This window comes from Gorilla gorilla, chromosome 16 (genome assembly GCF_029281585.2).
Source record: "Gorilla gorilla gorilla isolate KB3781 chromosome 16, NHGRI_mGorGor1-v2.1_pri, whole genome shotgun sequence".
NCBI lineage: Eukaryota > Metazoa > Chordata > Mammalia > Primates > Hominidae > Gorilla > Gorilla gorilla.
In genome coordinates, this window is record NC_073240.2 from 63,423,326 (window position 1) to 63,448,921 (window position 25,596).

Genomic DNA, 25,596 nt, shown 5'->3' on the forward strand with positions numbered 1-25,596 from the left:
GAGACTCTGTCTCAAAAAATAAATAAATAAAAATTAAAAAAAAAAAGTAACTGTAATACCATTTCACATCTAAAGAAATATCTTAATATCAGAAATACAAATCATGTTCACATTTTCTTCATTATTGTCTAAAAATTTTTTTAATAGTGTGAACTGGGATCCAAATAAGGTTGAACAAGTTAATTAGTTAATTAATTTGTTTTACTAAGTGTCTTTCCATCTCTCTTTTTTTAATTGACTAATACTAATGATGTATATTTATGGGATGCATTGTGATATATCTGTGTAGACACTGAAGAAGGATTCAGTCAAGCTAATTAACATATCCATCACCTCACCAATGTATCTTTTTTTGTGGTAAGATTGTTAAAAATCTATTATTAGCATTTTTGAAATATATAATACATTATTATTAATTGTGGTCACCACTCAGTGTGATAGTGCATATCTTTTTGCAGTTTTTGTGTATGTGAAGAAACCAGATTGTTAGCTGTACAGCATTTCATACAGTCTGGATTTTCTTCATTGCATACCTGTGTTGTCATTTAACATGTTCCTCTGTCCCTTTTAATTCCTTAGATCTGGAGGCTTGAATAGATTTAAGTGTTTGTGTTTCTTTTAATAAAGATGCTTTCTTCAGTGGTGATGTGCACTTCCATCAGGAAGTGTTTCTGGTTTTCTTTTTTGGGGGGATGTTTAACGTCCATCAATGACCATTGCCTTAGACCCATTATTTCCTTAGGAGTTAAAAATAGTAATAGTCGGTTGCGCGTGGTGGCTCGTGCCTGTAATTTTAGCCCTTTGGGAGGCTGAGGCGGGTGGATCACTTGAGGTCAGGAGTTTGAGACCAGCCTGACCAACATGGTGAAACCCTATCTCTGCTTATAAATACAAAAATTAGCTGGGTGTGGTGGCGCATGCCTGTAATCCCAACTATGCGGGAGACTGAGGCAGGAGAATCGCTTGAACCCGGGAGGTGGAGGTTACAGTGAACTGAGATTGTGCCACTGCACTGCAGCCTGGGTGACAGCGTGACTCTGCCTCAAAAAAAAAAAAAAGTAACAGAATTCTGTTACTGGAAAGTCATTTTCTACAGCCACACAGTTAATATATGGAAAAGCCAGCACGTAACCCCATGTGTCCCTAAAGCCCATGCTGTTTGCACCTTGCTGCCTGACCCTCCACTGAAAGGGTCTTAATTTATTACCCAGTCCACCTAGACTTCCTGGCCTCTTTCCTCCTTTCATTGTATTTGTTCTTGTGGCTGTATCGGGATGACATCATTATTGCCATTGTGTTTATTGATCTTCTGTGAGGCTCTCATTTCCTCTCACCCTTTCTGTGTGTTTTTTTTTTCTTTCTCCCTAATTTGATTTGCAGTTATATACTTCTTTCCAAGAGACTTTAGTAGAAAAATCCCAAGGATTTATTATTATGTGCAAAATACTCTCCCAGGTACTGTGGGAGATGTGGGAGACACGTTGTGTGTACTCAGGTTGCTTATAATCTAGAGACGCTGGTGATAAGGACTTACCCCACAATGTGTTTGAAGCCCAGAGAGGAGTGTTGGAGTGAGAGCTGTGAAAGTGTAGAGGGGAGTGGTCGAATCCTGTGCACATAGATGTGAGGACAGGGTTCTCACAATGGCTGAGATTTAAGCTGGCCCATGGCACGGTTCTGCCAGCCCCCCTTTAGTGTTGTCTCCGCTACTCCCTCCATACTTTCATTTTCTTCCTCTTTTCTACTTGAGGTCAGAGGTAACTTACTATGCTCATAGCCTCAAAATCACTTTATTAGCTGAGACTGGAGTATCTGCCCTCCACCCTGCCACCGGAGAGGCAGCATATTATACATTCATTGTAGTGCTTTAGCTATAACTTTAGGAATGGCTGGGAATTTTCTCCCTCATTTCCATTTTGGCTGGTCCTTTGGTAGATGTGAAATTATTTTGCAAAGCTTAAAAACCACAGTTCTAATATAAGAAATAACTATAAGTATCAGAGATACAGAAATCTGCATCACACTGCTCTTTTGGTAAATTCCCTTTAATTAAGAGGAAAAATAAACACAGTTCTCTTATATGTCTTGTTGTGTTGCAGTAAATTGGCTGGATCACAGCCGAACATTCAGAGAACAAGGAGTAGATGAAAACGAAACGTTGCTGCTTAGACGGAAGTTCTTTTACTCTGATCAGAATGTAGATTCGAGAGACCCCGTGCAGCTGAACTTGCTTTATGTTCAGGTACAGTATTTACTGCTCAGACACTGAGGTTGGTGAGATTGGAGGAAGCTCCTGGCTGTATCTTGTGGCGAGCAGGAGGGCGGCGCTGGCTTCTGCCACGTTTATGGCGTCGTTTCCAGCAGGCGCTGCTCGTGGGTCCCCGCATGTGTTTGGTTGTGGTGCAGGTTGATATTCTGGATGAGCAGCTGACCATCCGGAGTAGGGCCTCCCTATGGCTTCCCAGATTGTGTCCTGGTAGCCAACACTGTGTCCCTCTCTGCCGGGCTTTGAGGGACAGTTGTATTTCACTTAACTGGCTCACCATTTCAAGTGCACTAAAGGTTTCTTAGCTGGCATCTTAGAATGCAAGAGAATGTTGGTCAGAAAATCAGGACTCTCATTAACTGGAAGATATCCTCTCAATAACCTTTCATGTCTTTACCCTTAACTAATTGTTAAAACTGACAAGTCATTTAACATATCTGAGTTGCGGTTTCCCAGTATGTAAGATGTGGATTGCACTAGATTGTCCCCAAGGTTTCTTGTGGCTCAAGGAAAACATCATCCATCTTTGTCCTCTCCTACCAGCTTCCTTTCTTCCTTTCCTTCCCTCCCTCCCTTTCCTCTCGTTATTTATCCATCTATCTGCCCATAGAAATAATGTAGGGGTTGGCAAACTACAGTCATGCCTTTTGCCTGTACTTGTCAATAAAGTTGTATTGGAACACAGCTTATGTATTCAAGTATTACATATTGATAAATCCCCTTGAGGGTTATGTAATTGTTACACATATCTTCTGTGGCTGTTCTCGCATTCTGGTGACAGAACTCAGTAGTTGTGACAGAGACTGTGTGGCCCAGGAGGTTTGAAATGTTTACTATTTGGCCTTTAGAGAAGTTTCCTGACCCCTGAGTTAGTGGACAGAAGGATGGCATGGAAAGAGGGCTGAGAGGAAAGAAGTGGGGAGGCCAAAAGGAGAGAGATAGCAGGGCAGTGAAAAGATGCTTGTTGGCTTAAGGCTTAGAGTGATAGCTTGGAGTGTCCATCTTAGGGTGATCTGGGGGTCATTTAGAGAAAGGAAAGGCTGAAAAGGTGGGGGGGGGGAAGCAACAGCAGTGATGGATGGAGAAACTGGGAGGAGGAGGAGTTCAGACACGACAAGCTCCCCATTTTAGGATGCATTCGCTTGCCATTTCCCCTGCTGTCTTGAGTGTTGAGTTCTTGTCTGTGTGTGTGTGTGCCTATCGCCTTTATTTCTCTTCCTCTATTACATTGGTTTTTATGTGGGGATGGGGGTTGGGTTGATTTTACCTCTAGATATTTGATTAGCTAGCTTTATGATTAGGATTGTAAAAAGTACACTGTATTTGTCTTTTGGCCTCTTTGAAGCTGATCATTTCATATGAGTTTCCTTTGCCTCTTTTTATAATCACTTCTGCCTTTCTGGACTGTCATCAAACTTTGCTTTTGCTGTACTGGACATCTCTAATGTTTTCCATCTACAGGCCATTTTGGACAAAAGTTTGTTTTTCTTTTGCCTTAGTTTTCTCCCATGCAGTGATCATCCACTGTGTCCTGCACATGTCACTGTGGGTCGGCTGGCACTGTCCCCTGCTCCACAGAGGGTGTATTGGGCCATGGGAATGCGTCAGTGGAGAGAACGTGTCACTCCCCGAAGCCTCTGATGCTTTTCCTTCCTCTTGTGTTTCAGGCGCGGGATGACATCCTGAATGGCTCTCACCCTGTCTCCTTCGAGAAAGCTTGTGAGTTTGGTGGATTTCAAGCCCAGATACAATTTGGACCTCATGTGGAACATAAACACAAACCTGGATTTTTAGAGTAAATGACATTTTGTTTCTCTCTTTTCTCTTTTCTCCTGTCTTCTTTGTCTTTCACCTTTTTATTTTTGAGCTAGGTGTCTAAGATCATACACTAATTTCAGTCAGTGGTGAGAATGCTAGCTTTTCTTCCATCACGTAGATGACCAAATTTGTAGATTTTGGGGAAAGCAAGAGAAATTCAGAAGTTTTTCTTGCTGAATAGAAATTCAGTGATCTGTGTCCCCCTCCACCCCCTTTTTTTCCTTCTACTTCGTCTTAGTGAAGAGGAAAGTGAGAAAAAAAAAAAAAAACCGCTCCAGTAGGGCCAAGGTGTGAACGCCAGTGTGGGGGTTGGGGAGAGGACATGAGCTTTCCTGTAGGATGTGCCAGTCAGCATGAGATGTGTGCAGCAGGCCATTCTTGGTATTGTGCATTCATTGTATTGTTTCAAGTGTATTGCAGGGAGGGGATAACGGAGAGGCTTCTTTGGCCCTTGACCCCAGTTTCACTTTGGTGGAAAGTAGTTGGGACCAGAGTATGCCTTTGAGTAAGAAGAAAACTTAACTTTTCTTCTGGTGGCAGAGAATGCCTGGCCAATATGCTGTTTGGTCTATACTGAGTTGTTAACCCCCCAAAAAGCAAACCTCTGCCCTTGGGTTAGCGAATCCCAGGGAACCTTTACAAGGTGATGCCGTGTCCTGCAGTGTGCCACACATTGTGAGCCTGAGGCTGAGGACGGCTCTGAGCAGTTTCTACCACCTACTTAGTTCTGTATTCTCCAAACGAGTCATACTGCCGGGTGTTCCTCAGGGCCTGCTTTTACCCCACCAGTCTGGCTTCCTTCCTCAGGAACCTCGGGAAGCTTCCTCTTCTCTTCCGCCACCTATCGAAGGCCATGTGCACAAGTTCCTTTAGCAGTTTCCACGTTCCCACCTTCTAGCCTCACAGCTGGCCCCTCAGATACAACTGATGTCATCAGCCTGAGGATTATGGCCACAGATATTGAGGAATAAACACCAAGAGCTAGTGAGGCCTTGGAGGAAACAACATTTTGTTTCTGTTTCTAGAGTGACTGGTGACAAATAGAAAATGGAGGGAAGATTGATGAATTAAAAAAATGGAAATAAAACGTTTACCTATTTTTAGGCATTTGTAGCTGTGAATCTATGTCTCCCTGGTAGGAAGGCGATCTGAATGTAGCCGGGTTCCTATATTGATGATGATGCCACCCTGGTCATTTTATTAGCTCCCTTTCTCCATAGCCCAGGGGCAACTAGTTCTCAGGACTCCCTGTGAATTGAGAACATAGTATTTTATTTGATAGATATGGAAGAAGCAGGAGAGAGAGAAGTGGCTTATTCACACTTACTTAAAGAGGTTCTCCGCAAATAGTTTCTGACTTCTAACACCGGGCTCTCATTTTCAAAGGCATTCCTGCTTTCAGTGAAAGGCAAAGTTACCCCTTTCACTGGTCTCCCACTATGCAGCAAAGGTACTTAAAACTGGGATTACAAGGTGCTTTGGTCTATTTCCTAGTACGATGGGTCGTACCAACCACATCATCGTGAATGTTACTCTACAGCTGACTGCCTGTGTCGAGATTACAAACTAATATCAAAGCATTGGTATTGGTCTTAAAATTAGGTCCTGCAGTTTGTGGTCCTATTGAATGCTACACACTCACACTCCAGCAACAGTATTCTTCTCTTAATAATCTTGAGACCACAAGAGTTAAGCAATTGCGTTGAGTTTGTTTCTTTTTTTGTAAGATTATAATATCAAGTTTATGCCTGTAGTGGTACCTGTACCCTTATTCAGATTCCAAATTAAAATAAGGTGGTTTTCCCTGGTGGCAATTATTTTTCCTTATGAATTTGATTTACTTTTTAATTAGGCCAAATTAGGTAATGAGGCATTTTTACTTAATGTAGATATTTAACTGGGTACATTATTGCTTATACCATGCAGGTAAAACTTCTTGAGGATATAAGTCCCTTCTTAATTAAAACAAAACAGCGAGGCCACATTTTGCTGATTTGCGAGTTGGATAGTCAGGTCCTGTTTTTACCTGGGCTGTCCCTGGTGACTGGCTTGGGCTCTCTTTTGCAGCCTTTATATCTTTCCCAATCTAGCTTTCATATGTGTGATCTGCTTAAACAATTTAGGGTTTTAAAATAATAATGAGAAGGTTGGACTTGTGACAGCCATGCTGAAGATGCAATCCCCAGAAATTTCAGTTACGTAGTTTCTGAGGCAGGTACATAGGAATGTGAACAAGGGCATATCTTTTAATTTTTTGAAAATTTGCTCAGCATTTTTGCTCAAAGTTGCAATATGGACATTTTTATGAGATTCGCTTCGAACTTTCTTCAGACTCTCCAGTGATTGCTGGATTTGGTACTTTAGTGAAGGTACTCATTTAGAATAATGAAAATCATCAGAGCTTGAAAGATTTTCAGAGTTTTCAGGGATTTGAGGATTATTTATTATATCCGTCTACTTTATTGATGGGGAGAATAAGTGCTAGAGAGAGACAGAGACAAGGCCCAGAACAGTCAAGTGTGGGGAGCCAGAAAAAAGCCAGTTCTCCTAGATTGAGTCTGTTGTGCTTTATCTACGTGACAGTTTTCCTCAGGTCACCTTCAAAGGGTCCTAAGAAGGGACATTTTATTGGTGCATGAAGTAAAAACAACACGTAATCTAGTAATCAGGTATTTGCTTTATGCTTTTCTGTGTTGAGAAAATGCTTGCAGAAAATATGCCATATGATGTGGAATTTTGTACAAATCTGTGGGGTTCATGTGAAATTTTGTTACCTATATGTGAGCCTGGTGTTTTTCTTTAACTCACTGAGGACTTGCAGATGTGTTTTATTGTGTCAGGTACAGGGAAGATACAAGGGAGATATTATATACTAATTCCTTGCTGTTTTTGAATCTACAGTCTATGTGGCAGATAAGTATATGAAATGGTTATTATGCAGAACCAAAACTTGGCTCTGATCATTTCAACAAAGTCCAACTTTTAAACTGTATTTTAAGTGCAGGATGGTCTATTCAGGAAGTAGACTATGGAGACTACTATGGATTGTTTCTAAAAAGGTGGGAAGAGTATCATGCAAGACGCAATGTTGATTAAAGACATTGACAAAGTAGAAGGTCAATGTAAAGAAGAATTAACTCCTAAAACAGCAACAACAAAACATAATAATGACTAATCTCTAGACCCTTAAAAACACTGTGGAAAACTTTATGAAGTGGTCAGAGTAAAAGCCTTCTATATTTCATTGGAGAAGATGAGAGTTACTGGTAAACTTCAGCTCTTAAATCAAGTATACATGATAAAATTGAAGGTGACTCTAGGTGACAGATATAGAATGTTAGTACACTATTTTTTCAACATTGTGCCGTGTTTGGAATTTTTCATAAGAAAATTGTTGGGAAAAAAATTGAAGATAGCCTAAGAGAATATAGATAGACTGCATATGGAAACAATGAAAGAAACCAGACTTCACAAGTTCTTTAATAAAGTTTTAATACTGGTCAAAACAAACAAGAAATAATCTGTATAGCTTTCAAGCCAGTAGGGGTAGGAGGGAAGAAATGCAGATATGTTGACCATTAAAATAGGAGAAGTGCAGGGCGGCTTATGGAAACAAAGTGAAAGGAAGGTATGGAATAAGATATGGTAAACACTTCTAAATATATTAGGCATCATACCGAATGTAAGTAAATGAAATGCAGCAATTAATAAACAGAGATTCTCATTGAATGGAATTTTTTTGTAAGTCCAGGTCTATACTATCTCTAAAAGACACACTTTTAGACAAAGAGCAGAGGGGAATGACAGAGAAAAGTTTAAATGCATTGAAACTGATAAACCAGGAAATTTCTACTGAAATCAAAATGTAGCTGCTGGAGCAGCTACATTTGGTGTTACACAAAATAGACTGTAAGGCAAACAAAGCGTAAGTAGAGACAAAGAAGATTATAAAGACAGAAGGACTAATTTATCAGGATACTAAATAATTGTGAACCTGTATATGTGCCTAACACTGCCTTAAATGTATATAAAGGAAAAATAGACTGTATTGCAAAAATTTCAGATATGCAATTTTAGTGAAGTAATTTACCATACTTCCCTCAGTGAATGATTAGTAGAACAAGATCAAAATAGAAGAAATAAGATATTTAAAAGAAAGTAATGAAATAGAAACCACAGAGAATCAATAAAACCAAAAGCTGGCTCTTTAAAAAAACTTAATAAACCTTGGGTAAATTTGATCAAGAAAAACAAAAGAAGAAAAAGGCAAAATAAGGTTAAGGGATGTTAAAAAGCAGATGAGAATGTGATAAAACTAGGAAAATTTAGAAAAAATGGATAATTAGAAAATTGAAATAAATCTACAATCTTGAAAGAAATTGACTTATCAGTTTAAAATATACCAATAAAAAAACAACAAACACTAGGCCCAGGTTATTTCAGAAAATAAAAAAGTAAAGCTCCTCACCTTAATTTGAAACTAGCAGAACTGTAATACCAAAATGAATACAGACAATAGAAAGCTTTTAAATTGAATATAGATGTCTTCCTCACAAAAGTTAATCAAATATTAACTAAGTCCAACATGACATATGTGCGTGTGTAAGTGCAAGTTATAACTAAACAGTGTTTCTTTAAAGGAGGCAAAATTCATTTATTTAACAAATAATTTGGTGAGTACCTTCTACATGGTAGACACTAGACACTGGAGATACAGCAGTGAAAGACACAGTCAAACATTTCTGCCCTCATGGAACTTAAATTCTAGTGCGGAAAGGAAGATGATAACTAGTAAGTAAGTAAAATACATAATATATTAATGATGATGAATGCCAAGATAAAAAGGCAGAAAGGGGGAATAGGGAGTTTTGGTGTATTTTAGGGATTGAGAGAGTTTTTTTTAGAGACGGAGTCTCGCTCTGTCGCCCAGGCTGGAGTGCAGTGGCGCGATCTCGGCTCACTGCAAGCTCTGCCTCCCGGGTTCACTCCATTCTCCTGCCTCAGTCTCCCGAGTAACTGGGACTGCAGGTGCCTGCCACCATGCCCAGCTAATTTTTTGTATTTTTAGTAGAGACGAGGTTTCACCGTGTTAGTCAGGATGGTCTCGATCTCCTGATCCTCCTGCCTCGGCCTCGCAAAGTGCTGGGATTACAGGCTTGAGCCACAGCGCTGGGCCTTGAGAGAGAATTCGACATTTTAGAATGGATTACCAAGAGACACGTCTTCACAGTAGAAAATTTGTTTATATAGTTTACCATGTTCGATTTTTTTTTAAAAAGACTATATGATTGTCTTAATTACTGGAGAGAAAGAATTTCATAAAATAAAATAATCTTGATGACAAAAAGAAAAACTTCATGGCATGCCAGAAATTCATGAAAACCTTCTTAGTCTAAACAAGTATGATAATTAATAGTTTAATATTAATTCCCTTTAATGTCCAGAAGGATGCCTGCTCTCAGTGCTTCTTATCAACATGATACTAAATATCCTAATGAGTGCAATAAGGAAAGAAAAAGAGCAAAACCATATCAGGATTGAATAAACTGTCATTGGTTGCAGGTGATAGGATTATCTACATAGATAATCAGTCAGTCTATAGAGAACCTTACTAGAATTAACAAGAGTTTGAAGCGTGGTCTTTAGAAAAAAAAAAAATCAACATATAATAGCAAATAGTATTCCCATACAAATCAAAAAAGAGGAAATATAATTGAAAAAAGGGAGTTACCTTTTATAGTAGTTACAAAAAGTATAATTTACCTAGGAAGACAGCTGTCCAATGATCTCCAAGATGTCACCAATAAAATGATAAAAGTTTATTGAGGAGCATAAAAGGAAGTCTGAGTAAATGCTATGTTATTGCTATGTTAATGGGTAGGAAGACTTGTATCAGGTAAAGTACTTCTACCCAAACTTACAGATTCAGTTCAATTCCAGTCGCTTACATAATAATGAGAAAACTTATTCTTAAAATGGACATCTCAATAAAGCTGTTAAAAATTAATATGAACTAGTCAAGGCTCAAGAATGGTAAAGACTAATTGAAGATATATGAAGGACTCATACAACTACCACAATTTTTTATAAAGGTAAAGTAATTAAAACACTACATTAGTATCATAAGGTGATATAGTAATTCAAAAGATTGATAAATTTACCTTTATTAAAATTAAAATATCTTATTAGGAAAAGACCTCATCAAGAATAAAGCTCCAAACTGGAAAAAGAAATTTGCATATTTGCAATGCATACTCCAAGATCAGATTAATATCCAGAAGATATTTAAAAAGAAAAAAAATCTAAGAAAAAGATCACCCAGGATAGCAGTATATACTTTAAAGAGAAGGAAATGTAGTTGACTTATAAAGACATGAAAAGATGTTTAACTTAATAAGTGATTCAGAAAATACAAAATCAAAAGGGACAGAGCATTTCATGTCTCTCAGATGGGCATACATTTAAATGTGTGAAGACAACCAAGGTTCTTTATAGAGGAAACAAGGCATTTCAGAATATGAATCTTTATATTTAAAAATATATACACAAAGAGAAACCGGATGTATTATTGTTTATAGACACAAGGAGATACAGGAAGATATTAAAATATCTGTGGAAACTAACTTCAAAAAAGTGGCAGCTGGGCGCGTTGGCCCACGCCTGTAATCCCAGCACTTTGGGAGGCCGAAGTGGGTGGATCACCTGAGGTTGGGAGTTTGAGACCAGCCTGACAAACATGGAGAAACCCTGTCTCTACTACAAATACAAAATTAGCTGGGCGTGATGGTGCATGCCTGTAATCCCAGCTACTTGGGAGGCTGAGGCACGAGAATCACTTGAACCTGGGAGGCGGAGGTTGCAGTGAGCTGAGATATGCACCATTGTACTCCAGCCTGGGCAACAAGAGGGAAACTGTCTCAAAAAAAAAAAAAAAAGTGGCTACCTAATAAAGAAAGGATATGGGATTTCCACTAATTCTGTAATCTCTACTTTAATAACAGAAGAGAAGTAGCAATCATAAAGCAGATATGACAACATGTCAACATGTATTTCTCCTTGGTGGTAGGTATATACTTTATAAGGTATATACTTTTCTATAATTTGAAATGTTTCACACTCAACTATTTTTTGTTGTTGTTGTTGTTGTTGAGACAAGGTGTCACTCTGTCACCCAGGCTGGAGTGCAGTGGCACCATCTTAGCCTCCACCTCTCTGGTGCAAGCAGTCCTCTCACCTCAGCCTCTCAAGTAGCTGGGACTTCAGGCATGCACCATCATGCCCAGCTAACTTTTGTATGGGGTCCAAGTTTGATGCCCAAGCTGGTCTCGAACTCCTGGGTTCAAGCGATCCACCCTCTTCAGCCTCCCAAAGTGCTGGGATTACAGACTTGAGACAGCACACCCAGCTCACTTAACATTTTTTTTAAAAAAGGTGGTTGCAGTAGTCTGGGCTTGAAGTGATAAAACTTATATTCACCAAAGTTGGATATTTAACACGTGGCAAAGGCAAAAGTAATAGGCACTGGAGGCCAGACAGAAGGGTTCCATGACTCTGCGTGTTACGTGAAGAAATTGTCCAAGGGCTGAGTGTGGGCAGGCAGGTCACAGGCTTAGGAAACCTCCCTCATCCTTGACTCTCACAGCCCCGCTTCCTGTTTGGGAATTCCTCGGAAGTATTTTACTGAGAAAACAAAGCAACCCAGGGCATGAATCTTTGTTGAGAAAGAATTCACAGTGGACTTGGAAATTTTCCCCCAGAAACTCAAGATAATTCTACTGTCAACAAGCAAAGCTTTTGACCCAGTAGGAGGTCTTAAGCCAGTTTTTCACTTGGCCTCTGTTCAAACACATATTCCTCCTTTGGAGTTGGTCATCTGTGTGTGCTTTTGTCAGAATAATTTGGCCCTTGATTCTCTGTTTTCAAACTAACCAGAAAGCTGGCATTTCAACCTTTGTTTTTGTCAGCTCTCTTACATTATATTCTTCACCACCATCCTCCCACTAAATTTAAAGTGCAATAAAAAGCCACGCGTACTTCCTCCCTGTGAACTTTTGTCTTGTGTTTCTGACAGCCCGGAGCGCTCGTATCCTCTCAGTATTGGGAGGTAGTGACCATTCAATAGTGTCTGTATTGTTTCATCCTAGCTGTCTTCTGAGGTTGGTGCCTATCTCCCTAACTACTTTCAAACCAGGAACCACTGAGGGTATCCAGCCCTGAGCTGTCTCTGAGTTCCTGGGCAGTGGCGTGTCCTTATATTAAAGGACATTTGGATTGGTTCAGGATGACAGAACTGCTGTGTGACCAAGATAGGTCTTCAAATCCGGTTCTTATGTTTCTCCCATGCTGCTGTGGTTTGAATGTGTTCTCTCCAAAATTTGGGTGTTGTCAATGTGATAGCGCTAAGAGGTGGGGCCTCAAGACATGATTAGGTCATGAGGGCTTTTCCCTCATGACTGGGATTAAGGCCCTTAGAAAAGAGGCTTCACGCAGCATTCAGCTTGCTTGGTCTTCTGCTCCTTTGCCTTGTGAGGACAAAGCCTTTCTCTCCTCTCCAGAGCATGCCACCCATACCAGACAGCTGAACCTGCCAGTGCCTTGACCTTGGACTTCCCAGCCTCCAGAACTGTGCAGAAATAAATTTTCTGTTCTTTATAATTGAATTATAAATTATAGAATTAAGTATAATTGAATATAATTGAAAGACTGGTCATTACCCAGTCTGTGGTATTCTTTTGCAGCAACACAAACTGACTAACAAGCTGTTTTCTGTTTCCACTTTTTCTTGCCACTCTAGGCATTTCCCAGCTCACTCAGTGCTTCCCTCCACCTGTGTTATCACCTCACTTAACCAGAACTTCAGAACTTAACTGCTACACTCAGTTGCAGACATTTTGACCTTTGATTCTGGATTCAAATCCAAGTGTGTTTGAATCTGTAATTTGAGCTTTCAGCCCACTGTGTCAGTGGTTCTCCAACTTCATCTGATCAGAATTATCTAAAGGGCTTGTTACAAGATGCCGGGCCTCACCACCAGAGCCTCTTATCCAGCAGGTGTGGGATGATGCCTGAACGCTGGCGTTTCTTTTTCTTTTCTTTTTTTTTTTTTTTTTTTGAGATGGAGTCTCGCTCTGTTGCCCAGGCTGGAGTGCAGTGGCGTGATCTCGGCTCACTGCAAGCTCTGTCTCCCGGATTCAGGCCATTCTCCTGCCTCAGCCTCCCGAGCAGCTGGGACTACAGGCGCCCACCACCACGCCCGGCTAATTTTTTGTATTTTTTAGTAGAGACGGGGTTTCACCATGTTAGCAAGGATGGTCTCGATCTCCTGACCTCGTGATCCGCCCGCCTTGGCCTCCCAAAGTGCTGGGATTACAGGCGTGAGCCACTGCGCCCGGCTAACACTGGCATTTCTGTCACATTCCCAGGTGCTGCTGATGCTGCTGGTCCTGGGGCCACACTCTGAGAAGCTTATGTGATACCAGATTTGACATGTTGTTGTTAATCATTTGGTGATTCAACATCACAGTTGGAGTCAGGATGCTGGGTGTTCCAGCTTCCTTTGGGTGATGCTGTCCCTATTGTACCTCCACCATCCCTCCCCTGTGTTCCTCTACCCTGTGCTGAGTGGACACTCTGCTGCTTTGTTTGTATGTTCATGTGGATTCCCTCCGCTCTCACAAATGAGGTGACATCCCTTGTTTTCTATTCGTATGAGCGATAACACTCACAGGTTGTAAGCCTCTCCTTTTCAAGTGATAAAAACCAGCTTAGAGAAATGGTGACTTCCCTGTGGTCATGCAGTGACTTGATGGCAGCCCTGGGACAGATAAGAGGCAGTTCACATTTCTCCAAATCATTGCTGCTTCCCTGTGTACTTGTAACTTACGGTCAGACTAGAAAACATCTTTGGAACTTCTCTTTTGGAATTACTTGTAGAGGCAGCTTAAATTTTACATAAGAAAATGAGGTTTGATTATGTACACACGATGAAATAATATTTAGCCTTAACAATGGAGATACTGCCATTTGTGACAACATGGATGGACCTAGAGGACATTATTATGTCCTCTGAGTGAAATAAGCCACACAGAGAAATGAAAATACTGTGTGATCTCACTTATGTGGAACCTTAAAACATAACAAAGAACTCAAATACATAGAAATTGTAGGAAAGTGGTTACTGAGGGTGGGGAAATGGGGAGATAGTGGTCAAAGGGTACACAGGCTCAGTTACATAGCATAAATAAGTCTAGAGGCCTAATGTTCCTTATGTACAGTGTGAGGGCTATAGTTGATAGTATTGTATACTGGAAATTTACAAAGAGTAAATTTTAGGTAATTTTACAAAGGAAATTTACAGAGTAAATTTTAACCACACACATAAAAACTGAGATGATGGTTAAATTAATTTGCTTGACTGTAGAAATTCTTTCACTATGTATATTATATGAAAACATCACATTGTATTTGAATATATACAATAAAATAACAAAATTGCAACTCATCCTTCAAATAGTAGAAAATGAAGTTTTGGTGACATCTGTGTTTGAATTCAGATCCTGCTCCCCTAAATGTGTTAAATTCCCCTTCCCTGATTCCACTGGCTTCTGGGCATTTCTATAAAACTCAGTGGCCACCACCTGGTCTTCCTTGTCATATTCTGATTATTATTTTATTCCACAGGGTCCGAAATACTGATCAAGTGGGATGTTGCTTGCGTACAGGGTAACTTGGAGGGGTCAGGGTGCGTAGTGGCCCAGAGCATGGTCCCCAGTGCCCACGGATGAGACGGCGTGTGTGCTGTGACCCTGGGCAACTTAGCATCGCTGAGCCTCAGAGTCAGTGTGTAGAATTATCTAAAGGGCTTGTTACAAGATGCCGGCTTCCCACGGCTTTTGTCAGTACTCAGTGAATCTGCTAGTGCTTGTAAAGCACCTGAAACAGAGTTTGGCCTTCAGTAAATGGCAGCTGTTTTAATTGTAGAAACTCTCTCTCAACCTGGTTTGGACTATTAGTTGGATAATCCAAAAAGTCATTTAAAATGTAGAATCATAACAGGTGACATGTACAACTTGAAACCCATTATTCTAACTTTGAACTTACACATTTGTTGCTAGTGTTTTGATGTAGGGCCAAGGTTTTTTCTTGTGTGAATCTCCTGATTGGATTTCTGCAGTGTCTTGCATGAACCATGCATAATGCATCATCTGTGAAGGAATTTAAAGACAACTATGAAGCAATCTGAGGACAGAATATCTTTAGATTTCCATGATTTTTTTCCTTTTCAGTATTTGACAGCTATCTATATGTCATTTAATACATTTTATAACTATTACCCTTAGGAAGAATGCAGTAGCTCAATTTTTATACTATTTCAGCAGCTCATGGGCTATGTCAGTGTATCATATAATCATGTGCTCTCCAGCCAGCTGCAACAAATTGGAGAACAAATACAGTGGACTTGACCAGAGCAGAAGTCAGGGTTTGTGAGAGAGGAGTCTGTTGGCTGCAAACTTTCAACCTCTCGTGGATCTTACTGAGTCTATTAGAGATTAGTGTACTAACTTTACTGGAATAGAGGATCTGTTATTATGACTGCATTCAGAAAGGGCCATGCTTAAAAGGCTGGCAGTAGGGTTTGTCGGAGAAGTGAGTTCTCAATGCACAGTTTGTAGATGGCTGCCCTTTTAAGGTGAGAACAATTTAAGGAGACAGTGGGAGGGATTTTGCTTGACCAGAACTTGCTTAATTAGGAAAATTTCCAATCAACTTTGACAGTCTGACCCATTTTTTCTCCGACAAGGCTGACAGATTGCACTTGTATACATGTCCCAGATGTTAGGAACCTTCCAGACTCAGGTTTGGTAATCAAAACAACAACTGAGCTGGAACTACTGCGCTGCTGGCTGGCAGGCCTTGATGACACCCTGCCTGCTCCCACCTGCTTTGTGCTGACATGGCACCCACACGGCTGATTTACTGGGGAAAATATATGCCACACACATGCACACACTATTCATATCTTAAAATGGTTTTTAAACTCCCCACAAACCGATTCTTGAGACCTCAGGGGTAACACCTCTAGTGCACCTTCTGATGTTGTTTTCAGTAACTCCTGAAGACTGCATAGGAGGCAGATTCAGATGGGCTGGTTTGGCAGAGTTTGAAAGAAGGGAGCTTGCTGCAGTACAGGACTTTCTTGCCAGTGGTGGTCAGCATATTCTACCCTTGCTGGTCCCCTGGACACCACCATCTGGTATTTTTCTAGTGGCAGCCATTGCTCTGAGAGGACTTGACATGGAGCCCTTTTTGGGTGCTTTTGTTAACCTTAACCACGTCTCTGTTGCTGATGGAGGAGCCAATGCCTAGAGGCTGGCAGCAACGGTTCTCTCATGATGCCCCTTCCTTATTTCAAATGGGCCCCTGGAGAAAGCCTGAAGCAGCTGTGTGTTCTGGGAGGTCACTTTTGTTCTGGGAGATCAGAGGCTCTCTGCTACTTACTCACAAGTCCTGTGTCTTCAGCTAAGTCTTTACCTCTCTGAAACTCAGCTTCCTCTTTTGTGATGTTGGTGCCGTCCAGCTCTCTCTGAATCTTTCATTTTTGCCCGTGAAGTTGCTTAATGATAATTTTAATATCTAAACTGCTGCAGGTTAGATATTTCTTAGATCCCTCCTTCCGATGAACTTGGAATCTCTCTTTTTTTCTTATTAGTGAAATCATACAACTGTTCCTTTGTGACTGCCTTCTTTCCCTTAGCACAGGGTTTCCATGTTGTAGCATATTTCAGTACTTCTTTTAGATCCAAATGATGTTCCATTGTATGGAGAAACCACATTTTATCCATTAGTTGATGGACTTTTGAGTTATTAGCATCTTTTGGCTATCATTAATAATGCTGCTGAGAACGTTTGTGTACAAGTTTTTGTGGGAAGTGTTCTCATTTTTTTCTGGGTATATGTCAAGGAGCAGAATTGCTGCATAATATTTTAAGGAACTACCAAACTTTTGGTACAGCAGCTGTACCATTGTACATTCCCGCCAGCAGTGTATGAGGGTTCCAGTTTCTCTATGCCTTTGCCAACACTTACTGTTGTCCACCTTTTTTATTGTAGCCCTCCTCGCGGGTATGTATTGGTATCACATTGTGGTTTTTCTTTGCATTTCCCTGGTGGCTAATAATGTTGAACATACTTTCATGTGCCTATTGGCCGTTTGTATCTCTTCTTTGGAGAAATGACTGTTCATGTTCTCTACCCGTTTTTAATTGGGCATTTGTCTTTTCATTATAAGTTAAAGGTTTTTTATATATTCTGTATATATTGTAATTTCCTCATATATAATTTGCAAATATTTTCCCCCATTCTATGGATTGTATTTTTGCTTTCTTGATGGTGGTATCTGCAATTTAAAAGTTTATAATTTTGAAATAGTCCATTTTATTTTTTTTTCTTTTACTACATGTGCTTTTGGTATTGTATCTAAAAACTCTTTGCCTAAATCAAGGTTGTAAAGATTTACTCCTGTATTTTCTTCTGAGAGTATTATAGATTTAGCTATTACATTTAGGTCTGTCATAGATTTTGAGTTAGTTCTAGTGTATAGTGTGAAGTAGGGGGTCCAATTTCTGTCTTTTGCATGTGAACATCCTGTTGTCCCAGCACCAGTTATTTAAAAAAGTATTCTTTCCCCACTGAATTGTCTTGGAAGCCTTGTTGAAAATCAGTTGACTGTAAAGGTGAGGGTTAATTTCTGGACTCTCAATTCTATTCTATTGACCTGTATATCTGTTCTTATATCATTACTGCACTGTCTTTGTTACTATGGCTTTGTAGTAAATATATTTCTTGTATCTCTTTTAATTTATTATTACGTCCTCCTTTTCACCACTACTACCAAACTATTTATTTCTGAAGAAACTAAGTTATTTTTATAGAATTTCTTGTGTTTGGATTTGGCTAATTGTATCCTGATGGTATCATTGAACATGCTCCCCTATTCTTCTTTTTGTAAACTGTTATTTAGATCTAGGGGCTCAATTAAATTCAGTTTCAATTATGTATTTACTTATTCTTTATTGCCAAGAATACTTCCTAGGTGGTGCTGTACACTTCCTTTTGTATCAGTTGGAAGGCATATATTATCTGGTTATCCTGCTTTGATTAATATTAAAATTGATCATTGGGTTTAGATGTTATCAAATCCATCAATCTATTAAAAAGTTCCTGATCAACTTGTTATTTTTTGTCTTATAGCCATTGAAATGTGCTTTGATCTATCATTTATTTCAGTAAGAGTTGTATAATGATGATTTTGGACTTCTTTTATTTTTTCTACACTTATTAGCTGTGATTCTTGCCCTCATGAATTTTTAGAAACATCAGAATAAATACTTGTTTCTTTCTCCTCATTTACAGTTTTCAGTATGAGTTGGGACCTTAGCAGTCTCTTAAGGTGACCAATGATTTTTTTAAAAAATCTTTGTAGGTATGAAATATCTGTGCTTTAACTTAACTGCAGTCATCCTTTTTCTGATGCTCAAATTGCCCCATCACATGGTATTAATTATATGATGTCTGGGATTTGCTTTGGAATAATCCAGGGGAGGTCAGTGGGATGGGGAAATAGATGAGTCATGATTGGCCATGAGTTGATAACTCTCGAGGCTGGATGGATGGGTTTATTATTTTGTTCTCTCTTTTTCAATATAAAGTTTTACATCATCCAGTTTTTGGTTAATGGGAATTCATTGATACTGGCTCCAGTATTATCTTGGTAGCTTCCTTGGTTCAAGCCACAAGAAGTCCCAGGAACATTTTATACATTTCCTGCCTCAGACCAAGAATCAGTGATTTATCTGAGACCCGCTGGTTCCTTTTAGTGGAAATGGTATTTAGAACACCACCTGGCCTAGGCACCGGGGTTGTGGGGGGCGGGGGTTGCCACCAGGTTGTGCTTGCTCCTGGCCTTTAAAGTGGATGTAGCTAGAAATTGTTTTTCAGGAAAAGAAAAATGAATCAGGTACTCAGGCCAGTATTTCTAGTTCAAATAAAAGATGCAGAATGTTTAGCCAAGTCTTTTTGCATTTTGTTTATTTTTATCTATTTTATGCTGAAAAGCTTGGTTCCTAACAACAACCATAATTACTCATTTACTTTATCCTAATTATATGTAACATCCTACTTATATATAATGTAATATCCTAATTTAATTGTGTGTGTGTGCGCGTGTCTGTGTATAGACAGGAGGGAAAGTGGATGTTAATTTTAAATACTAATATTTTTACTAACGAGTCTACTATGGCTTATTTTGTCCGTAATATCTTACAAGGGATTTACAGTCAAAAGACTGTTTTGCAAAGTTACTTGACATAATTATTCTTCCTGTAGTTATGCTGTCAGCTTGATAGACGGTTTTAGTTTGCTTTAGATTTTCAGATGTTGCTTTTTTTTTTTTTTTTTGCAATTTCATGTGGTTCTAAAGTGAAAACTATAATAAAAGAAATAGGCAAGTTTAGTTTCCATCCTTGTTCCCTTCTCCTTGTTTTTCCCCTCTTCCATGGAGAACCATTTTTATTAGTACTAGGTTTATCTTTGTATTATTTTTTAAAAACACGTAGACAATAGAAAATAGTGTTTTTAAAATAAATATTTTCTTTGTTTCTTACAAAAGGTAGCATACTATATACTCTTGTGCTCTTTTTTTTTTTTTCACTTTACAATAGATCCTGGAATTTCTTTTTTCTTTAAATATGTTAGTTTGACCTTTTCTATCATGCTAGTTTTATGTCCGTGCCCTTATTCAAGTGCATCGTAGGATATAGCAGTCTGTTATTAATTACTCTATAAAATATTGGGAGACTTATTGAGTTAACTGTGAGTTTTATTAAATGTCTTTGCTTTGCTTCTCATCGTAGAACATGATAAATGCCTTTCCTTTTTAAATGTCTCTCTCTTAGTCTGAAGGAATTCCTGCCCAAAGAATATATCAAGCAGAGAGGAGCTGAAAAGAGGATCTTTCAGGTATTGGAAATGTACAGAACTTTATTATTCTCCTCACTCCCCATCCTCATTTATTAGTGTGAGGGGGCCTCTGCGCATGGTAGTTTTATACCTTTTGCCTGTACTCTTATATAATAAATGATTAGTGACTTGAGTAAAGAAGCTGACAGTCCTACTTTGGGCAGATTTATTATCTTAATCCATATTTTCTTGCTAAAGGTCACCTAGCCCTTCTGAGAAAAATGTGCATACATTTAATTTCAAAGGCATTATCTTGGTAACATTGAAACAAGGTGATAGACCGTTAACATGCACTGAGGAAGGATCTACAAGTAGCCTCTTTGTCCTGAGATTTGTTTTTTGAAACTGGAATTTGGAAATTAGTGCCTTTTAAAAATCCAGAATTATTCTAAAAGTCAGAGACTTGTCCAGTCTACGCAACCGGTAAGAAAAGCCTTAACACAAACTTTGCCATGAAACACTCTAAGGAATCCAAGATACCGAAGTCTACTTTGATCCTGAAATGTAAATATAAATTAAAATACAAATTTCATGCGTATAAAACATTCTTTTCTCCAGTATTGTTTCTGAGTACTATCGTGTACAGGCGTGTATTTACCCTATTCTTTGGAAAACGATATTTTTTTTTTTTTTGAGACAGAGCCGAGACGGAGTGCAATGGGGCGACCTCAGCTCACTGCAACCTCTGTACCTCCCCCCGCCCTGTTCAAGTGATTCTTGTGCCTCAGCCTACCAAGTAGCTGGGATGACAGGCATGTGCCACCACACATGGCTAATTTTTGTTTTTTCAGTAGAGAGGGGGTTTCACCATGTTGGCCAGGCTGGTCTCAAACTCCTAATCTCAAATGATCTACCCACCTTGACCTCCCAAACTGTTGGCATTATAGGCATGAGCCACCACACCCAGCCAATACATTGTGGATGGATGTTAGAATGACACCTCTCCTGATAAGAACTTTTTCTTGGTATCATTTAAAGTCTTGGCTCTCAAGCATTTGGGACGTGGAGTCCTTTGACAATGTGATTACAGTTATGGACCCTGTTCCCACCACACTGCATGTGTGCATGGATTGTCACATTTAGTTGTGAAGTAATGTAGGCTGTTTGGGCTCAAACTCTGGTTTGAAATCCCTGTGTTAGAACTTCCTGTGTGCTCTGATCCTTGGTCAGCAGTTGCCTGTATCATGGAGGGGTCTCAGACACAACCATCACTTAATGATCATTCCTAGCCACTTATCTCCACCACATACGGTAACTACCTCTCTCCAAGTCCGCCTGCTGGCAGAGATGCAATAACTGGTCGCGACTACTGTCACTTTTGCAGGAGCATAAGAACTGCGGAGAGATGAGTGAGATAGAAGCCAAGGTCAAGTACGTCAAACTCGCACGGTCCCTCCGCACATATGGCGTGTCCTTCTTCCTGGTGAAGGTGAGTTGGGCAGAATGGGGAGAGTGTTCACCTCGGCCCCTTCTTTTTTCTTTTGTTCAAGCATTTACTGTTAAGCCTAGTTTGTCCTGCTCACCCCCCTAGCATGTGCGGGTGGAACATCTGGCTAGTGCTGACCTGCGTTTAGCTGCCGCACAGGCATGAGGGGTATGACCTGTGGGCTGGTAAGTGAGCGCTGCTGTCCAGGAGCCCCTGGGCAGCTGGGCTTTGGCTCAGATCACTGTCAAAGCTATAAAGTCCCTGAAGGAGCGAGTTCACTTTTACTTGTTATTCCTTCTCCTGACAATGTTTCATTTATGACTGTCAAGAGTCCTGTGGACTAAGTGAAGGCTCTTCAGCACTGCAGACCAAATCGAATTCATGTGATAAATGCGATGCTTAATTTGTATACTTTAAGACAGGACTTGGGATTTTACGGCCTTCAGATCTGTTTTCATGGGAATTGTCTGTTTTCCTGCTAGAGGAAAAGAGGCTTGTCTTTGAAATTGTACCTGTGAGCAAGTCCAGGTTGGCCCTTGATGGGTGTCATCTTCACTTGACTGACAAATCCTCTGGTTATCTTTGTTACCCCTTTGCTTTTCCTAACCTCAGGAAAGTGATACGCTGTTTAGTTGTCTAACTATTAGGTTTCACAGATTTCTACTTGTTTTGCTTTGACCCCTTTGGCCTCTCGCCTGGGGCCGTGGAGAAAGCTCTAACTTACAGTCAGTCTTCTTGTGTTACTTTCTGCAAATGGGAGCAAACCAGCCGTGTTGCGACTGCATCCAGGGACTGAAGTAGGAAGGACAAAACTGACTAGACTAAGAAGGTGTCTTTCCCCACAGCCAAAGAGAACTGCAAAGGAAGAAGTTACGTTGTCCTCTAAGATGTTTTTCTTGACTCCACTCCTCATTGGAGCAAGCTGCCTCATTTAGAGAGAGGAGATACCAAGATGTTATGCATCAGAAAGCCATATGCTGCATGCTGATTAGTTATTAATACATCAACCAAACTAGCTCTCAGTTTTACACCCAAAATCGCTGGGGCCTTTGCAATGAAGAAAGTATACATCAGTCACCTTGTTTTTTAAGAAAAATAATTGAGAGGTCGAATCTTTTACATTTAGTGGCAGTTTTAAAAGATCAGTGAGTATTTAAATGGCACTGGTGCCATCTAGGTAACAGTGACTCCACTTATCAATATTAGTAATAACAGCAATAATGTTTAGTAAACAGCCATCCATCAAGCTTATCTCATTCAAACCTATCAACAACCCAAGGGCAAAACTACTACTACTATCTTCTTTTGTTTTTTGGAGACGGAGTCTCACTCTGTTGCCCAGGCCGGACTGCAGTGGCGCGATCTTGGCTCACTGAAACCTCTGCCTCCTGGGTTTAAGCCATTCTCCTGCCTCAACCTCCTGAGTAGCTGGGACTACAGGCGCATGCTGCCACACCCGGCTGATTTTTTGTATTTTAGTAGAGACAGGGTTTCACCGTGTTGCCCAGGCTAGTCTTGAACTCCTGAGCTCAGGCAGTCCGCCCACCTTGGCCTCCCAAAGTGCTAGTATTACAGGCGTGAGCCACCGCACCCTATCTTCTTGTATAAATGAGAACACAGAGCCCCAGCTAGATCCAGTGATTCAGTGGGGGCCATAAGGCTAGTAACTGAAGAAGCCAGGACTTGAATTCACGTTTCCCTGATTCACAGATGGTGTTCCCAACCTCTAGCTGTACTGCCTTAGCTGGAGTGACCCCATTTGAGAGGCAGTCACCTGCTTCCACCGTTCTAGCTTCCCATCTGTGCCCTGAACACATGGGGAGATCTGCTCATTTTAGAAGGCGTGCTTTTCATTCATTATTGTGAAGGGCAACCAGTAGTAGATGAGCTCCAATGCCTTGCAGGGACAAAGATTAAACAAATTTTCATCATGTCCACTGATAATGGCATCAATTTCCATTTATTTTCTTGAGTTTCCCTGTAGTCCTTTGAGTATTAAATTCGTCTCTTGCATTCAGATCGTCTTCCATTAATACCATCAGGCTTCACACACAGTCAGTTTCAGTGATGTGCTAAAAACCTGTTGTGCCTCTTGCATGTAGGTCAGTAAATTTAGGATGATAAAGAACATACAGAAATCTGTAATTAGGAAGAGAAGTTGAACACCAAATTGTAGAAAAAATAAATTTGTTCTCCAGTGACAATTTGGAACCTAAGAAAAATTGGTCCATGGTCACTAGGATAATTTGAGAGAGAGCAAAGATCTTCTCATTATAGCAGGGTCTTGCAGGTTTGATCAAACCAAATCTCCTTTTACACAATTATTTAAGGCAAAACAAGAACATGATAGACTTTTTTTTCCTTTCTTCCTTCCTCCTTCCTTCTCTCTCCCTTTCCTCTCTCTCTTTCTTTCCCTTCTTTCTCTTTATTTTTTTAAAAATTACATCTCTTTGAAGAGAAGAAAGGATTAAGAAAGTAGGCAGCACTTGCAACTTTTTTTTTTTTTTTTTTTAGACGGAGATTCACCCAGGCTAGAGTGCAGTGGCACGATCTCGGCTCACCACAACCTCCGCCTCCTGTGTTCAAGCGATTCTCCTGCCTTAGCTTCCCGAGTAGCTAGGGTTACAGGCATGTACCACCATGCCCAGCTAATTCTGTATTTTTAGTAAAGATGGGGTTTCTCCATGTTGGTCAGGCTGGTCTCGAACTCCCTACCTCAGGTCATCCTCCTGCCTTGGCCTCCCAAAGTGCTGGGATTAACAGGTGTGAGCCACCACCCCTGGCCAAGCACTTGCAACTTCTATATACATATTAAATATTCAAATTTTTATTAATTTTATTTTTGTTGCTTTCTACAATGTTAATAGCACATTGCTCACTCCAATGTTTTGCTCAGTGGGCCCATTGGTATGACATTTTATTTTATAATTGTTTTTAATATAATTTGTGTGACCATAGTTTGCCTTATTTTAAAAGTGGTATAGCTAAAAAATTCAGGAATGAGTCAATATTAAGAATTAATGAACCTGAGTCACATCAATACTTTAAATAAGATCATATCGTATAACTATTTTATATAAAGCCACTAAGGTGTTTGATAAAACTCAACATCCTTTAATTAAAAATTCTTTAAAATGCTGGAATATAAGTGTACTTGCTCACCATGATAGAGGTTCATGAGTATGAAACCTCTCATTAGTATCATATTTAACAGAAATGCTAGAGAGAAATCTATAATAGGCTGGGCATGGTGGCTCACGCCTGTAATCCCAGCACTTTGGGAGGCCAGGGCAGGCAGATCACTTGAGGTCAGGAGTTCGAGACCAGCCTGGCCAACATAGTGAAACCCCATCTTTACTAAAAATACAAAAGTTAGCTAGATGTGGTGGTGCACATCTGTAATCTCAGCTACTTGGGTGGCTGAGGCAGGAGAATCGTCTGAACCTGGGAGGCAGAGGTTGCAGTTAGCCAAAATTGCACCACTGCACTCCCACCTGGGCGATAGAGCAAGACTCTGCCTCAAAATAAATAAATAAATAAATCTGTAAGAATTGAAATCAGAATAAATGTGCCCACCGTCTCATTACCCTCTAACATTATTTTGGAAGTTCTGGGAAATACAGTAAGGTACAAAAATGAGGGGAAAATCATTGCTTTAGCAAATGAAGGAACAAAATTACTATGACTTGTAGCTATGATTATTTATCCTATAACAAGATATACCAAGTCTTTTTTTTTTTTTTTTACTTTTTACTTGGAAATTATTACAGATTCACAAGAAGCTGTAAAACTAACTCGGAATCAAAAAGTCTGATAATAACAAGTGTTGGTGAGGATATGGAAAAATTGGAACCCCCATAACCTGCTGGTGGGAATGTAAAATGGTACTGTCGCTTTGGAAAACAGTCTGTCAGTTCCTCAGTTGATTAAACATAGAAATACCATATGATCCAGCAATCCCACTTCTATGAATATATACCAAAGAAAACTGAAAGTGTATATCCACATAAAAACTTACACATATGTGTTCACAGCAGTGTTAGCCAAAAGTAAGAAACAACACAATGCA

The 25,596-nt window shown here is 39.9% G+C and overlaps 1 protein-coding gene across 13 annotated transcripts in view; it reads left to right on the forward strand.

Annotated features, from left to right (window-relative positions):
• TLN2 (talin 2) overlaps window positions 1–25,596 on the forward strand; it is a 452,474-nt gene that overhangs the window by 264,855 nt on the left and 162,023 nt on the right. For all 13 annotated transcript variants that reach the window (XM_063698575.1, XM_055364066.2, XM_055364059.2 and 10 more), the window contains 4 exons: window positions 2,100–2,242; window positions 3,934–4,061; window positions 20,038–20,101; window positions 21,426–21,530. In XM_063698575.1, the coding sequence (XP_063554645.1) occupies window positions 2,100–2,242; window positions 3,934–4,061; window positions 20,038–20,101; window positions 21,426–21,530 (440 nt within the window). The remainder of the gene's footprint in view (window positions 1–2,099; window positions 2,243–3,933; window positions 4,062–20,037; window positions 20,102–21,425; window positions 21,531–25,596) is intronic.